This window comes from Mobula hypostoma, chromosome 2 (assembly GCF_963921235.1).
Source record: "Mobula hypostoma chromosome 2, sMobHyp1.1, whole genome shotgun sequence".
NCBI classification, from domain to species: domain Eukaryota; kingdom Metazoa; phylum Chordata; class Chondrichthyes; order Myliobatiformes; family Myliobatidae; genus Mobula; species Mobula hypostoma.
The window spans coordinates 125,862,243-125,880,843 of record NC_086098.1 but is presented as its reverse complement, the minus strand read 5'-3'; the positions used below and the strand labels follow the sequence as shown (position 1 = coordinate 125,880,843).

Genomic DNA, 18,601 nt, shown 5'->3' with positions numbered 1-18,601 from the left:
TGTTTTTCTCTTATTACTCTTCATAAGTCTGGCACAACGGTTATAAGCTGAGATATTTCAGAAGGCAGTTACGAATCTGTGGACATGGAATGAAATAAAGGCCAGACACGAACGGGAGGCAGAATTCCTTTTCAAAAGGATAGCAGTGAACTGCATGGGGTTTTATGACAACTTCATACTTTCTTAGCCATCATAACTGATGTTAGTCTCTTTATTCCTGTTCATTTAAACAAACCACCTATTTGGCTGCTGGGATAAATTTCAATTGGTACCACTGGATTAGTCTAGGACTGTTGATTTCTGGTCCAATATGTAATCCCATTCTTCCACACATCCTGCACAATGTCTAGTATGCACTGTATCAGGAGAAATATTCTTGAGGTCAACTTCAACGCCTAGAGTTTGTACCATGATTTGGTGTGGCAATTTGAATATGAAGGGATGTTAGAAGCTGCAGAAAGTATTGGACTCAGCCCAATATATTGTTGGGCATGTGCCTCCCCAACATTGCTAGTATCTACATGAGGTGTTGCCTCAAGAAGGCAACAGCTATCATCCAAGATCCGCATCATCTGGGTCATCCCAACCTCTTGCAGCTACTGTTAAGCAGAAGGTACAGAAGCCTGAAGTCCCACATCACCAGGTTCAAGAACAGCAACTTCCCTTCAACCAGTTCTCGCACAACCTTAATCACTACAGTATAGCAACACCATGACCACTTTATGGCCTTTGCCATTTTTTTTTTGCTGTTTTCTTTCTTGTGAAAGATGGGTATAATTTGAGCTTGTATTTTCTTGTGAGTGATGCTATATGCTTGTTTTGCTGCTGCTGTAAGTAACTTTTTAACTTTGCATGGCATACGTGCATTGACAATAAACTTGATTTTGATTTTGAAAAGATATGAGATTGTGGGCCCCCAGGCTTTGCAGTGGATACCAACAGGCAGTGAGTACAATAAGTCCCAGTTGTGCTGATAACACTTGAGAACGCACCTGCATCTGAAGTGCATGACGATGCACAGCAAGTTTTCATTGTTGACTTGGAATTTGCGATAAAGGAACGTTCCACTCCTGTAGGTTACTTCTCCTCTTCCCTTATATTCTGTACATGAACTACCTATGTAACCAGTGTTCTTGGAGGTTTTGGTACACACCATCACCACTGCCTCAATCCCACACTCACACATTTTCACCCTAGATGTGATCCTATACATATTAAGAAACAGTTCATGACTCAACTGAGTGATTGTTGAAGAAAATGGAACTTCCACCTCTCCTAATTCCCTGTACTTATATAGCTGACGAGTGCTGAACGGAAAGGGAGCAGAAAAATGTGGTTTTAGGTTTCTTTTTCTCGTGTAGTGCTGTAGAATCTATGAGGCTTCTAAGGAAATATTGGTTGATTGAGAATCAAACCTTTCCATGAACTGAAACAGTTGGCTGTCAAAATAGATTTCCAGGACATCTCTGGATTGATGAGCTTTTATTTATTAATAATGACCTGTTTTCTAAAATTTTGCTTTGTTATCCAGATGTTTGGACTATGGAGGACAATAATCTTTCTGGGCAGGATTTAAAAGGCTATGACTGACTAGAACTTAGTAACAGTGCTGGGAATCTTTTCTTGGCAGGACACTTTTTTTTATACTACAAGGGGTTTTTAGAGCATAAGCACTCCAGTAAAGTGGCTTGATTAAATTTGGGCTGAAATGCCAAGGGAAATCTAAGCCCAAAATTGAAGGACTCTGTGGACGCTTGATTAATTTCAGCTTGCAAACAACCGTGTCCTTTATTAATAAAAAAAAGCAAGTTCAGGGCAGGGCACTGTGGAAGATGACTACAGAAGAATTATTATTTAAAGGGGAGCAGTAAAATCTGATTATTCACAGAAAACATGTGTGTCTATCACTGTACCTTGTGATAAATTTGTGCCCTGTAATATTAATATGCAATGTACCAAAGTATTTATTTTCAGTATCAGAATCAGAATCAAATTAATTATCAAACTTAAATTACATGAATGTTTTTACTTTGTGGCAGCATAGTGCACAAGTCATAAATGACTAAATAACATAGTGGTTAGCACAACACTTTAAAGTACTAGCGACCCGGGTTCAATTCCTGCTGCTGTCTGTAAGGAGTTTGTATATTCTCCCCATGACAGTGTTGGTTTCCTCCCACAATCCAAAGACATACTGGTTTGTAGGATAATTGGTCATTGCAAATTGCAAATTGTCCTGTGATTAGGCTAGAGTTAAATCAGGGGATTACTTGGCGGAGTGGCTCAAAGGCCCAGAAGGGCCCATCCCTTGCTGCATCTCAATAAGTAAAAAAAACAAATTAAAAAATAAGTAGTGTAAAAAAAAGTAACAAGGTAGTATTCATGGGTCATGAGGACATCTATTGCCAGCAGGAAAGAAGCTGTTTCTGAATCATTGAATGTGGGTCTTCATGCTCCTGCACATCCTCCCTGATGGAAGATGGTAGTAATGAGTTAATGATTTCATGTTGTAGATGGTTATGGTCATGAGGCACTGCCTTTTGAAGATTACTTTGATAGTGGGGAGTGTTGTGCTTGTAATGGAGCTGGTTGAGTCTACAATCCTTTTGTGATTCTGTGTATTGAACCCCACAACACCAGGGCATGATGCAACCAGTCAGAATGCTCACCATTAAACAAGTATAGAAATTTGTAAAGAGTCTTTGATGACATACTGAATCTTTGCAAACTCCTAATGAAGTAAATTCACTGGCACATTATATGAGACATTTTTAAAAGAATTATCTAGATTGAACAGTGGCAACATTACATTAGAACTAGCATCCTAGCTCATGATCCTAATCAGCCCATCAAGTCTGTGGAATTAAAGTTTCCCAATTAGTCTCTGCCTTTACTCAGAGCCCTACAAATATTTCCTTTCTATGCAGCTGATTGAGTATTTGCATCACTTTTAATCCATATTTCAAGTATTCCATTTAAACTCCCTTTAGAATGCACTATCATTCTAAATTTTCACTCCCACACCTATATTCACTTTATATCTCCTATCTGCCAACCTTTGACACCTCCTACCACTAAACATATCTTTACCCGCCACCCCACCCACTTTCTGCAGGGAACGCTGCCTCCACAATTCCCTTGTCCATTCGTCCCTCCCCACTGATCTCCCTCCAGGCACTTATTCCTGCAAGTGGCCCCGGCCCAAGTGCTACACTTGCATATTACCTCCTCTCCTCACCTCATACATGGCTCCCAGCAATCCTTCTACATGAGGTGCACTTCATCTGCAAATCTGCTGGGCTCATGCTCCCAATGTGGTCTCCTCTGCTCTGGTGAGACCCCTTGTAAATTGTGGACCGCTTTGTTGAGCACCTCTGCTCCATCAGCCAAAAGTGGAACTTCCTGGTGGCCAAACATTGTAATTCCGATTTCCATTCTGGTTCTGACATGTCGGTCCACTGCCTCCTCTTGTGCCAACATGAGGCCACCCTCAGGGTGGAAGAGCAACACCTTATATTCTGTTTGGGTAGCCTCCAACCTGATGGCATGAATATTGATTTCTCTTTCCGCTAAGAAGTTTTTTTCCCTCCCCATCCCCTCTTCTTTTAATCCCCACTCTAGCCTTTTACCTCTCCTCACCTGCCCTTGGGTCCCCTCCTCCTTCCCTTTCTCCTGTGGTCTACTCTCCTCTCCTATCAGATTCCTTCTCCTCCAGTCCTTTACCTTTCCCACTCACTTGGCTTCACATATCACTTGTTAGTTAGCCTCCTTCCCTTCCCCTGCACCTTCTTATTCTAGCATCTTCCCCTTCAATTTCAGTCCTGAAGAAGGGTCTTGGCCCAAAAGGTTGACTCTTTATTCATTTCCATAGATGCTGCCTGACCTGCTGGATTCCTCAACATTTTGTGTGTGTTGCTTTGACAGGTCTTGCCTGTTTTTTTTTTCCCTCTGTTTTCTCACATCGGTGAAACCACATTTGAAATAATGTCACTGGTGTGGCCACATTTAGAGTACTGAGTTCAGTTTTGGTCATCCTACTATAGGAAACATGATATTAAGCTGGAAAATGTATAAGATTCATGAGGAAGTTCCAGCACTTGAGGAACTGAGTTATACCAAGAGGCTGAGCGGGCTAGGACTTTATTAATTGGAGCATAGGTGAAAAGGGGTTGATTTTAGAGAGGTGTTTACAATCAGATGAGGCATATACAGGCTGAATACCCTCAATCTTTCTCCTAGAGTAGGGGAATTAAGAATTAGAGGGCATAGGTTTAAGGTGAGAGGGGAGATATTTAACAAGAACCTGAGAGGCAACTTTTTCACCTAGATGTTGGTTGGAATGTGGAATGATCTGCCAGAGGAAGTGGTTGAAACAGATACACTAACAACATTAAAAAGTACTTGGACAGGTACATAGACAGGAAAGGCTTAGAGGATTATGGGCCCAACCTGGGCAAATGGGACTAGCTTAGATTGACAGATCATTTGGGTCAAATGCCCTGTTTTCATGCTGTATGATTATATGCATGAAATGATTAACCTGAAGCTGTTTCTCTGCACTAATTCATTTGGCAAGCTGAGTATTTCCAACATTTTCAAGTTTTGACTTTGGATATGCGACATCTGCACTATCCTGCTTTTCTGCCAAGGGTTGTGCATTGAAAAAATTTTCTCCATTTCACCAGGACATTTTTTATGACATTAATATGCTAATACCCAATCAGTAATATGATTATGTTAATGTGCTGGTTGCTAATGCCCCACATAATAATTTTAGTGAGGCTGGAAGATACAGTTGGAGGCATGAGAAAGCCTGGGCTGGGGTAGGGGAGAATATAAACAGAGTGCTATAGCCTGGTAGATAATTTGAAGGTTTGTGATCATCTGGACACTTCTGGGCATGGATGGCCTCCTGCCCTGCACTGTGACATGCTTGATGTCCACACTGGTGTAATGATTAAGTTATTTGACTAGCTGCAGAGTTCTGGCCCATCAATTCAGAGACATGAGTTGAAATGCCATGATGGTAGCTGAGAAATACAGACTCAGTGATGGTAGCCATACAATTGTTGCAATGCTTTACAAACTAACCTGGTTCACCAGTAGCCTCCAGGAAGGGAAATCTGCCATTCTAACCCTCCTATGTGACTTCAGGTCCACCAATGTGGTTATCTCTCTTTTGGAACATTTGGGAGTGAACAATAAATTGCCAGTGGCATCCCCATCCTGTGAAAGAATAACTAAAGGAAAACCACGTCAGAACCCACAGGCAGCAAGTGCCTTTCCACCTGTGTCCAGAGGGATGTAGCACTTTGAAACAGAAATCAGTCATCAGGACTTTACACCACCTTCTGACCCTATTATTACCATGTACACTGTTAACTCTATGAGCTTCTATTGAGCAAGGTATTTCCCTGCACCTTGGTGTTTATGACTATAAGCTAAAACTGATACCTTAAAATTAATGGGGTTTATGATAAAGGTGCCAAAAGCTTAAGAGAGTTAGAGTGGAGATGATAGGCATGTGAGACAGATGAGTTTATAATGAAATAAGTGGGAAAAATTGAAGTTAGGACACTGCTCTGAACCAGTGTCGATTGATTGGACCAAAATTCCTCTTCCTATGATAAAAGGGGAAAAAATACAAGATCGTTAATGGAGTGAAACCTGACAGCATGGAAAACAGGTTCTTTATATGATTTGTCCATCCTGACCAAGATTCCTAACACCCACATCCTTATAAACCTCTCCTGTTTGTGAATGTATCCAAATGTCTTCTGAATGTTGTAATGGTACCCAGCTCTATAACTTCTTCTGGCAGTAGTAGAGGTGGATACACAACCCCCTATGTTTAAAACTTTTCCCTCTGGTCCCTTTTAATTCTTTCTCCTCTCACTTTAAACTTTAAACAGTACTATGCAAAAGTCTTATATATACATGCCCAGGACTTTTGCACATAACTGCAGAAATATTATGTATTGCATTGCACTGCTACTGCTACTGCAAAAAAAACCAAATTTCATGAGGCGTATGAGTAATGATAAACCTGATTCTGATATGGGTCTGTACTGTGGATTGAGAGTGGGAGGCGAATCATGGTTGGGAAAAGGGGAAGGGAACAAGAGAGGAGGGAGCGGGAAGAACCAGAGAGACATTCTGTAATGATCAATAAACCAATTGTTTGGAATCAAATGACTTACCTACTCTCTAAGGGCTGAGTGTGTCTGCACCTGCGCCACCCCTGCTCCTAGCAATCCTCTGCCACCTGTCCCACAACCCTCCCACAGCACTCTACCTTCACCATCCCAACATCCTTTGCTCTCTCCAGATTTACAAACACACTCCATGTTGACAAATACAGTACTGTGCAAAAGTCTTGGCTACGTAAATCTTTACCTAAGGTGCCAAAATAAAAATTAAAATACACTGGATTAGCCAGTTGGCAGGGTAACAGGAGACTTTTTGCTGGTGATGAGAGCTTCCCATGAATTAATTGTGGTCCAAATATATGTTCTGTGAAACCTGACATCCCATGAATGCTGGATAAATACAGGTTGAAAGCAGTGCTGATGGTGTTGGATGAAAAAATACAGTAGTGAAAATCAACTCACATCCACCAGCATGGAGGACATGTAGCTGTGGAACCATGAGTAAAAATCAGTCATAAGTAAAGATTTCACTCAGAGACTATCAAAGAAACAACAGGGAAAACAAAGAGTGGCTGAATGGTGGTGATGATATTTCAAAGGCACTTTGATCTGCTGTCTCCCTTGCTTTCCCCTGATAAACACAAAATCTACCAAATAAATGCAGGCTCCTTTGCATTACTAAATATATCAACCAACATTAACTACCTAAATTTTCACTACTTAAAAAAAGCCTATAAAAATAATTTGACAATAATTAGTCATTCAGCTGCAAGCAATTCTGCAATTGAAAGGTGAAACATGTTCCCATGTGGATGCAGTTTGAGCCTGGATCCAAAAGCTGCACCACTTAAACATTCAGAATAACCCCAGCCATTTTGCTGGGGTTGTTGGGGGGCAGTGCAGTGGTTTCTCAGCTGTTCTCACAGAATGTAAATACAGCAGGGTCAAGTACTATTGACCACACTGCTAGGGCAACTGAATTTGCCATTAATACTGTCATTCAATGTGCAATTAACCTGCTTTGCTTCCAATATGTTAAGGCCACACCTGGATTACTGCGCATAGTTTTGGTTACACTCTTATAGGAAAGACGTCGTAAAATTCAAAAGAGTGCAGAAAAGATATACATGAACATTGTCAGGATTCAGGGGCCTGAGTCGTAGGGAGGGGTTCGGCAGGCTGGGGCTTTATGTTTCGAGGTGTTGGATACTGAAGGGTAACTTAATAAAGATGTATAAATTCATGAAGGGCATAGATAGGATTAATGCATAGTCAGTTTTCCTGGGAAAGGGGATTAAAAACTGGTATTCATAACAGGCTGAGCTGTTTACAACTTTCTGGAGTTTCTTGCAGTCATAGGCAGTGCAGTTGCCACACCAAGTCATGATAAAACTACATAGGATGCTTTCTATGGTACATTTATAAAAAACGGTGAGGGTCAATGGGAATGTGCCAACTTTCATTAGCCTCCTGAGGAAGTTGAGGCAGAGATGCACTTTCTTGACCATCACATCTATGTGGTTGGGCCAGGGCAGGGTAATAGTGATGATCATTCTGGGAACTTGAACCATTCAATCATTGTCATTGGAGCTTTGACTCACTGTGGTAGTGTGATCTGCAAACTTGTAGATGGAGTTAGAGCAGAATCTGACCACACAGTCATAGGGAGTAGAGAGTACGGTACAGTGTTTGAAAAGTAGAGCAGAGGGCTGAGGACGTAGCCTTGTAGGGCACTAGTGCTGAGAAAAATCATGGCAGAGGTGTTGTTGCCTGCCCTAAATGATTGGGGTCCATTGGTCAGAAGAGTGAAGATCCAATTGCAAAGTATGTTTTTCCATAGTGTAATGGGTATATGGAGCTGCCAAAGTAACTGGGAGAAGTGGGTACACTAACAATGTTTATAAGACATTTGGATAGGTAGATAGACAGAAAAGGTTCAGGCCTGTGGTTCATGGACCCCTTACTTAATGGTATTGATCCAAGGCATAAAAATGGTTGGGAACCCCTGGCTTATAGAGGGATATGAGACAAATAGGACTAGCTCAGATGAACATCTTGGTCAGCATGGACAAGTTCAGTCACAGAGTCTGTTTCTTTGTTGTATGACTACAACTCTATTTAGATAGGTACATGGAGAGAAAGAGTTTAGAGGCATATGGGCCAAAGGCAGACAAATGGATCCAGCTCAAATAGACAATTTGATCAATATAGACTAGATGGGCTGAAGGGGAAACCTCCCAACCATCAGCCTTTCAACCCATGTAAGATTTTAGAAAATTTTGTTAATATATCTCTTTTCAGTTAATTGAATAAAGCATGTGTTTAGTCTGCTCAGTATCCTATCATAAGCGAATCTGTCTAGCGCATTTCCCTGCACTCTATGGTGAGTCACAGAGTACAGAAACAGTTCTTTGACCCACTATGCCTCACCAGCCTTAAACTAATCCTAATTTCCACCATTTGACCCATAAGTTTCCATGCTATAGTATATCAGCTACTTATCTAAATGTTTACTTTTTAAATATCGTGAGTCTCTGCCTTCATCATGCATTACGACAATATGTGCCAGATTTCAACAACTGAAAGAATTCTTCCTCAGATCCCCTCTAAATAGCCTATTCTTACCGTAAAATTATAGTCTCTGATCATAGATACCTTTGCAAGGGTGGAAAGATTTGAAGCATGTTGGATTTCACGAAAAACAAACCCAGAAGTATGTACATCTCACCAAGATCCTGTAGAATTGCAGCATAACATACGGAAGCAGGATCACTGACCATTAGTCTGGCAGTGCAAGTAAACTCCCAGGCCTTATTGCCAGATATATCATCCTTACCACATTGACTCTAACAGATGGCCTTTTATTCTCTGTACAAATTAATTTTGTCTTCTTTTTTCAGGACTCCTAAATTCACCTCCCCATCCTGCCCCTATCATCGTCCACCTTTCAGGAACTTCAGTATATTAAGAGACTGTGCATGGAAATTGAGCCAGTGTTTAACATGTAGTAAAAGCCATCTGTGGCTTCTTCCATTTGTTACCCCACTAGCAATATCTATCAATGTAAAGGGTCTGGCAAATAAAGTTGTACTAGTGCTTTTATTTTCAGCTCTAAATGTCAGGTTGTTCCCAAAAGGGAGTGCTTTGCAGAACATTTTCCATATAAAAGGCTTATTATCAACATGTGCATCTGCTAATGGCAATAATCCATTATGTTTGAGACTGGAAATAAGAAGCCTTGAGCTGATTAAATAAATCCACTGCTGGTGCATCATCCTTCAATCAATATTCTGTTTTACAGCAACACAATAAATAGCCTGTGCATGATATACTCAGGTGTAGCATCTTTCCCACAGAAAAATAAAACTCTTAATATGCAAGCTGATGGCAAAGGTATAATTTTATGGGACCTGTATATATTTTAATTTCAGCCACAGGATTTGAAAAGACTATCTGTTTTAGTAGGAATTATTTCAGAACGTCTCCTGAACAAGACAGGAGTTCTCTATGCAATTAAGAGTTTTGTATTACCAAGGTTTTATTAGATAAAGTGGCAGGTGCAACTCTGAAGGTTTCAAGTCTTAAATTCTTCCTTTAAGCTAAGTACAAATGAAGCTTTAATTTAATCAAGGCCATTTGGCTGGCAAGTCCCAAGGGAATCAAAACACGTTGCACAAGATTTTCACATGCTAGAAGTTCTGGCTTTTGAGTTAAGCTGTAGACCTGAGACGTAAAGGACGCCAGTTCTCTACATTAGTGCCTCTGTTTGAGTGCCTTTTCTATTATTTATGCACATCAATGTTAGTGATCTGCATGAAAGCATATACCAGGGCATTCTCCTCCACCCTGCCCATTTGTAAAGCAGGTTGGTACCCAAGCCAACATTCTTCCCTCAAAAAACAGGCTGCTAATTGTCTCATTCCTACAGGAGGTCTTGTTGCTTTATTAATAAAGCAACAAGATGCCTTTGCCCACAGAGGTTCATTGCACCCACAATGTAACTTACGAAAGAGCTATACAGTTTGCGCACTCCCCTGTTTTTTTGATAGCCCTGAAAATACTGCCATTGTAGCTACTTATTCAGCTTCCTTTTGAAATATATTTTTAAATGGCTTCCAAAGATCTACATTAATGGTCACTGCTTCCTGCGTAAAACATCTTAACATATTGAAGTTGCTGGTGAACGCAGCAGGCCAGGCAGCATCTCTAGGAAGAGGTGAAGTCGACTTTTCAGGCCGAGACCCTTCGTCAGGACTAACTGAAGGAAGACTTTCAAATCCCTTACTCTTCCTTCAGTTAGTCCTGACAAAGGGTCTCGGCCTGAAACATCGACTGCACCTCTTCCTAGAGATGCTGCCTGGCCTGCTGCGTTCACCAGCAACTTTTATGTGTGTTGCTTGAATTTCTAGCATCTGCAGAATTCCTGTTGTTAACATATTGAATTTTATTCTTTTGAAATCACTTTAAATAAAGTATCTTTTGCCACTAGGAATTGTTTCTCCTTATATACAATTATCAAAACTCTTTTTAAACCAATGCACTAAGACAAACAACAACCCTACTTCCTTTGGACTCACTTGTAGGTGAAGTCTTTCACCCCAGTACTATCTCAATATATTGCTTGGATGATGTCTCAAGCAGCTTCAAATTACAACTTGTATCTAACCCTCCTCCCTCTTCCCTTCCCTATATGAAGAACACTGTCTGGGTATAGGCTGACGAGCGGGATTTATCATTATCTGGAAAGGGTGTTCTGTTACAGTTCCTCCATCCAAAAAGTGTTTCTATCCCAGGGACTGTTCAACACAATCAAATTTCTATCATTTAAACTTTCTGTCCCTGCACTTCAATGACAATGAATTAACCTTTAGAGCAGGCATATAGGAGCCTGAGTTCTGATTTGAATGGAAGACTGAAGACTGCTTTTTTTATGTTTCAGTGTTTTGGACTCTACAGTATGAGAGAGGCAACAAGCTGGTCATTCTCCAAAACCTCCTCTGGCCTGGCTTCATTTTCTTCCACGTGCCGGAAACCACTCAGTTTGGCTACCTTTACATGGGCCTGGGCGAGAAGAACATGGATTTTCCTTTCATGATATGATAGTCCAGTGAATTCACACCACAGCAAAAATCAATGACACTTGGTTTAGTTGAGCCTCTATTGCTTTAATCTGCATCGTCAAATTATAGATGATATCCACAGAATTATTATGTACACATTAATAGCAAAGAAATCTCTGTATCTAAATAAATCTTATCTGAATACCCTTCTGAATATTGGATTCAAAAAAATGCCCAGGAGCTTAAAGTTGCCAGCATCCACATCAGTGCTTCATATAGTAGGGTTTCTTCCCATAGACAATGTTATTCTTCATTATTGGGTCTCCGACAGGCATGCGTACCTTACACCACTTAAGGCCTTTCTTCCAAATGGGCTTCACGGACTTGACTGACCATCGAGTTAGGTATCTGCAAAAACACATTTTTAAAAAATGTTACAGTGATGTACTGGATATAGATTGAAGTGTGTAGCCTTCAGCGTGGCAGCTTAAGTGTGACATCTACAAGAACTGTACAATGCTTACTAAAATAGATATTTCATGATTGGGTCAGCTAAGTATTCTGACAATGCAGCTGCTTAAGCAGGAAGACTAGCTTCAATTCCCAGTCTATGCTGAGTTTGTATACCTTGGGTAACTAATCCATAAATCTAGACTAGGAATCCCAAGGCCTGAGTTAAAGCCATGGCAGTTGTATTATGAAAAAACAGTCATTAATAATGATAACCACAAAATTAAAAAAAAACTTATAAGCTACTTGTTGAAACCAAAATTTCTCATCCTTTAACAGACGGCTGAGAAGTAACTCCAGATCCAATTCATTCTTACCTGTCCAACCAAGTTCTCAGATGTAGCATGAGATAGAACATCAACCCGTACATCGAATTTAGACATTTTGAGTTGCGAATAGTGATGGCATTTCTGGAGGAGGACATTCCAAAAACGTTCCTATCCCTATTTATGGCAGGGCCCAGCAAGGAAGTACTAGAGACTAAAGACTAAAGCAGTAGCAATCATATTCTGCCAATTCACCAGACAACCAGCTGAGGTATTTAAGAGCTATATACTGGAACTAGCTGGACCTCCAGCCAAACCATTCCTGTACAATTACAATACTAGCATATACCTGAACAATGTGGAAAACTGCCCAGCTAAGATCTGTTAACAAAATGATAGATGGAAGGTGTTATTGACAGTGCTATTACGTGGCCTTTATTCATTCATAACATGCTCACAGGTGCAAAATGCCCATTGGACACTTGGCCTTATTATAGTCTTGTTACAGGTACAGACTACAGAGCTAAATTCCAGCAGTGAGGTGAGAGTGTCACTGACACTCAGGCAGTACTTGCTCCAGGAAGGTTCTAGGGACCCTGATAAAACTGCTATCAATGGACATAAAGGGAAGAACATTCTGCAAGTTAGAGTCACGTTGTTGAAGAGTAATCACCTCAGCCTCAGGACATCATTGCCAGAGTTCCTCAGGGCAGTGTCCTAGGCCAAACTATCTTCAGCTACTTCATCAATGACTGTCCTTCCATCATAAGGACTGGAGATGTTCACTGATGAGTACGGTAAGACCTAGACAATATTCATTGGATGATAGGTGGCAAATCCATTTGCACCTCAAAACCATTAGAATCTAATCACTAATTTTAATATTCAATGATGTTACCATCAGAGTCAACAACTCTGCTAGTGTCACCACTGACCAGAAACTCAACTGGATCAGCCCCATACTGTGGTTATAAAAACAGAGATTGGACACCCTCCAATGAGTGATACACCTCCTGACAACCTAAGCCTTCCCAGCATCAAGGTCTAAGTTACAAACATAATGGAATTCTCTCTTGCTTGGATGAGCAGAGCTCTCACAATTCACACAATTTGATGCTATCCAACAAAACAGCCTAATGGCAGATGAACTAAATGAGTATTTTGCATCAGTCTTCACTGTGAAAGACACTAGCAGTGTGCCAGTTGTAGCGTGTGAAGGAAGAGAAGTGAGTACAGTTACTATTACAAGGGAGAAGGTGCTCAACAAGCTGAAAGACCGAGGGGTACATAAGTCACCCAGACCAGATGAACTGTACCTTAGGGTTCTGAAGAAGTAGCATTAGAGATTGTGGAGGCATTAGAAATGATCTTCCAAAAACAGTTTGACTCTGGCATGGTGCCAGAGGGCTGGAAAATAGCAAATATCACTCCACTCTTTAAGAAAGGTGGAAGACAGCAGAAAGGAAATTATAGACCAGTTAGCTTGACCTCAGCAGTTGGAAAGATTTTGGAGTCAATTGTTGAGGATGAGATTAGGGAGTACTTAGTGACACGGGACAAGATAGGGCAAAGTTTGCATGGTTTCTTTAACGGAAAATCTTGCCTGACAAACCTGTTGGAATTCTTTGAGGAGATTACAAGTAGGATAGGTAAAGGGGATGCAATAGATGTTGTGTATTTGGACTTTAATAAGGCTTTTGACAAGGTGCCACACATAAGGCTGCTTACCAAGTTAAGAGCCCATGGTATTACAGGAAAGTTACTAACATGGTTAGAGCATTGGTTGATTGGTAGGAGCCAGTAAGTGGGAATAAAAGGATCCTTGTCTGGTTGGCTGCCAGTGACTAGTGGTGTTCCGCAAAGGATCAGTGCTGGGACCGCTCCTTTTTATGCTGTATATAAATGACTTAGATGATGGAATATTTGGCTTTGTTGCCAGTTTGCAGATGATACGAAGATTGGTGGAGGGGCAGGTGTTGAGGAAACATAGGATGCAGGAGGACTAAGACAGATTAGGAGAATGCGCAAGAAAGTGGCAAATGAAATACAATGTTGGAATATACATGATCATACACTTTGGTAGTAGAAATGAATGTTCAGACTATTTTCTAAATGGAGAGAAAATCCAAAAATCTGAGATGCAAAGGGACTTGCAAGTATTTGTGCAGAGCACCCTAAAGGTTAACTTGCAGGTTGAGTCTGTGGTGAGAAAGGGAAATGCAATGTTAGCATTCATTTCAAGAGGTCTAGAATACAACAGCAGGGATGTGATGCTGAGGTTTTATAAGGCACTGGTGAGGCCTCACCTTGAGTATTGTGAACAGTTTTGGGATCCTCATCTAAGAAAAGATGTGCTGGCATTGGAGAGGGTCCAGAGGCTGTTCACACAGATGATTCAGGGAACGAAAGGGTTATCATACAAGGAACGTTTGATGGCTCTGGGTCTGTACTCGCTGGAATTTAGAAGGATGAGGGGGAATCCCATTGAAACCTTTCAAATATTGGAAGGCCTAGACAGAATAGATGAGGAAAGGATGTTTCCCATGGTGGAGGAGTCTAGGACAAGAGGGTACAGCCTCAGGATGCAGAGAAATTTCTTTAGCCAGAAGGTGGTGAATTTGTGGATTAGATTAGATTAGATTATGAGGACTTTTTTATTGTCATTTAGTAATGCATGCATTGAGAAATGATACAATTTGTTCCTCCAGAATGATATCACAAAAACACAAGACAAACCAAGACTAAAAAAAACTGACAAAAACCACATAATTATAACAAATAGTTACAACAGTGCAAAGCACTACCATAATTTGATGAAGAACAGACCATGGGAACGGTAAAAAAAAGTCTTAAAGTCTCTCGAAAGTCCCATCATCTCACGCAAACGGTTGAAGGGAGAAACTCTCCCTGCCATGAGCTTCCAGCGCTGCAAACTTGCCGATGCAGCATCTGGAAGCACCCAACCACAGTCCGACTCTGAGTCCGTCCGAAAACTTAGAGCCTCTGACCAGCCCTCCGACACCGAGCACCAGCTCTGCCGAGCACTTCAACCCCGGCCCCGGCAACAGGCAATAGGCAAAGCCGAGGATTTGGGGCCTTCCCCAAAATTGTTACTACATGCAGCCATGGAGGACAGGTCATTGGGTGTATTTAAGGCAAAGATTGATAGGTTCTTGATTGGACACAGCATCAAAGATTATGGGGAGAAGGCTGGAGAATGGGGTTGAGGAGGGGCAAAAAGAATCAGCCATGATTGAATGGCAGAGAAGACTCGATGGGGCAAATTGCCTAATTCTGCTCCTATGGTCCTATAATCTTATGGTCTTATCATCTAATCTTATTGATTAGCATTTCGATAATCACTTGAAATGAAACATAATTTCTCTCCGCCTGTGGCACACAATAATTGTAGTGAGTAGTTAGTACTGCCTGTTACGCCAATTGTAGTGCGTGCCATCTACAAAATCCACTGCAGTTACTCCCAAACCTGCACCCTTCACCACTAACAAGGACAAAGGTTTCAGACACATTGGAACAAGGAGGCAACTCATCACCATCTTTAAAGGATGGCAAATCAATGCCAATCCTAATAAATGTGAAAAATGCTGGATTTGCAACTTAACCCACTGCAATAGTTGAATGTCACACATGGTTATTGTCCACACCTAAGCCTCTTTACACTGGTGACCTGGGTTGATGAGTGTTGCACGGAGCTGTACCGTGTAACAAACTCCTAGGTCAGTTTACAGGCTCCCTAGCTGTCTGCCATTTCTGCAGCTAAGCGGAGTCAGTGTATCATGTACACCTGTTCATTAATGCAAATATCTAATCAGCCAATTCTAAGGGAAAGATACCTTGTTAATGGTAGAAGTAAGAGAAGAATGGCCAGACTGGTTCAAGCTGACAGAAACTCAAATAACCACCTGTTACAACAGTGGTGTGCAGAAGAACATCTCTAAACGCACAACACGTCGAACTTTGAAGCGAATGGGCTACAGTGGAAACCCACAAACATACACTCAGTGGCCACTTAATTAGGTATAGGAGATAGCTCTCAGCTTCACGCTTCTGATCTTCAGTCAGCCGAAAACCAGTGAGGCGGGGGAAATCAGTTGGTTCGATTGCTCTTGGGACTGGCTAAGGAGGCCATTCAAAGGTCCAAGCAGTGGCAATCATCGAGGGTTGTGCTTAAGCTGACTGCCTGCCCCTCTTTTAGGGTTATGTACGTTCTTGTGTGCCCATGGAGAAGGAGCACAAAGTTTCCAGGGATACATTAGGAACTTTCTGGGACAGGTGGACAAGTGGGTGCCACAGGGGCTTGAGTGTGTACCAGATTGTGTTGTAATTTGAAACTAATAAAGCTATTGACTTAAAAATAGTGCAATATGTGGAATAATGTGATCCTGTAATTACTGAATAAACCTCCTTTGGAAAAGGTAAAAAAGCAATTCACAATCCAGGTATCTTCGGGGGTAAGGATTGGAGTTGGGGGGGGGTAGGTGATGCGCTTTCTTTGGAATTTGTTTAAAGTTAAATTGGATAGATATATGGACAGGAAAGGAATGGAGGGTTATGGGCCGAGTGCAGGTCGATGGGACTAGGTGAGAGTAAGAGTTCGGCATGGACTAGAAGGACAAGATGGCCTGCTTCCATGCAGTAAATGTTATATGGTTATAATTATTTGATTTCTGCTTATCAATGCACATGAGAGAGATACAAGTTGGCAGGATGTGGTTTGTCACCTGGATAACCAACCTCCAATAAAAGTGCCTGAATGCTGCTTAAACCATGTGTGCTTGGGATTGAAAGGTAGTGCAGGTAGGAAATATGCTTTCTGTGGAACTACATATCACTAGTACATAGGTGTGTAACTGTTGAATGACTTTGCCATCTGGGTGCAGGAGAAGGGGGAGAAGCTGGAGAATGGTTCAGCAGCAACTCTTAACTACAGCAACACACACAACACGCTGCAAATCAGGCAGCATCTATGGAAGTGAACAAACAATCGATGTTTCTGGCCAACACCCTTCTTCAGGACTAAAAAAAAGGGGGAAAGAAGCCAGAATAAAAAGGTGAGGGGAGGGGAAAGTGTACATGCTAGAAGGTGATAGGTGAAGCCAGGCCGGGGGCGGGGGGGGGAGGGGGATGAAGTAAGAAGCTGAGAGGTGATAAAGTGGAAAAGATAAAGGGCTGGAGAAGAAGAAATCTGTTAGGAGAGTGGATCATTGGAGCAAGGGAAGAGGAGATGCACATAGGGGAGGTGATAGGCAGGTGAGGAGAAGAGCTAAAGATCAGAGTGAAGATGAGGGAAGGGGAAGAAAAAAAATACCAGAAGTTGGAGAAATCAATGTTCATGTCATCAGGTTGGAGACTACCCAGACGGATTACGAGGTATTGCTCTTTCAACCTGACAGTGGCCTCATCATGGCGGAAGAGGAGGCCATGGACTGACACGTTGGGTCGGGAATAGGGATAGGAGTTTAAACGGTTGGCCACTAGGAAATTCCACTTTTTACCTATGTAGCTGAGGTGCTCGACAAAGCGGTCCCTCAATCTACGTTGGGTCTCACCAATGTAGAGGAGACTGCATAGGGAGCTCCAGACACAGCAGACAACCAACAAATTCATAGGTGAAGTGTTGCCTTACCTGGAAGGACTGCTTGGGGTCCTAAATGGAGGTGAGGGAGGAGGTGGAGGAGGTGAGTGGGTAGGTGTAGTAGCACTTCTGCTAGCGGGGGGGGGCAGTGAGGTAAAGACGTGTTTGGTGGTAGTATCCCATTGAAGATGGTGGCAGTTACACAGAATGATGTGTCAGATGTGGAGGCTTGTGGGGTGGTAGGTGAGGACAAGAGGAACTCTATCCCTCTTAAGGCAGTGAGAAAATAGGGTGAGTGCGGATGTCCAGGAAATGGAGGAAATGCATCTAAGGGCAGCATCAATGGTAGAGGAAGGGAAACCCTGTTCCTTGAAGAAAGATGACATCTTTGATGTCCTGGAAAGCCTCTTTCTGGGAATAAATGCAGCGGACACCAAGGAACTCATAAAAGGATAAAGTGTTATTACAGGAGACAGGGTACGAAGAGGTATAGTCAAGATAGCCATGGTAATCAGTAGGTTTATAAATAATATTGGTAAACCGTTTGTCCCCAGAGATGGAGATGAAGAAATTGAGAAAGGGGAGAGAAATGTCAGAAACGGACCAAGTGAATTTAAGTACAGTGGAAGTTGGGAGACAAAGTTGATGAAACTAACGAGCTCACCATGGGTAGATGAAGCAGCACCAATGCAGTCGCCAATGTTACACAGAAAGAATTGAGGAGCATTACCAGGGAAGGCTTGGAACATGGACTATTCCATGTAGCCAATGAAAAGGCAGGTACAGCTGGAGCCCATGGCTATTCTGTGGGTTTAGAGAACGTGGGAAAAGCGAAAAGAGAAATTGAACTGGAATTATATCAAGAACAATAAGGTGAGTTAATGAAGAAAAATGTGACACCCATGAGCACTCTACCAGGTAGAAGGCTGCAGAGATGAGCAGAAAGACGTATGTCTTCAACCACCATCAAAGGATCCACAGAAGGGGATAGTTATCCCAGGAGCTTTATTGAGTACCAGG

The 18,601-nt window shown here is 41.8% G+C and overlaps 2 protein-coding genes across 2 annotated transcripts in view; one reads left to right on the top strand and one right to left on the bottom strand.

Moving 5' to 3' along the window:
• Positions 1-11,254, top strand: part of rsph9 (radial spoke head component 9) — a 51,293-nt gene extending 40,039 nt beyond the window's left edge. The window contains exon 5 of the mRNA XM_063040633.1: positions 11,089-11,254. Within this exon, the coding sequence (XP_062896703.1) occupies positions 11,089-11,249 (161 nt within the window). The 3' untranslated portion in view covers positions 11,250-11,254. The remainder of the gene's footprint in view (positions 1-11,088) is intronic.
• Positions 11,255-11,306: 52 nt separating this feature from the next.
• Positions 11,307-18,601, bottom strand: part of mrps18a (mitochondrial ribosomal protein S18A) — a 141,494-nt gene continuing 134,199 nt past the window's right edge. The window contains exon 6 of the mRNA XM_063040634.1: positions 11,307-11,617. Within this exon, the coding sequence (XP_062896704.1) occupies positions 11,473-11,617 (145 nt within the window). The 3' untranslated portion in view covers positions 11,307-11,472. The remainder of the gene's footprint in view (positions 11,618-18,601) is intronic.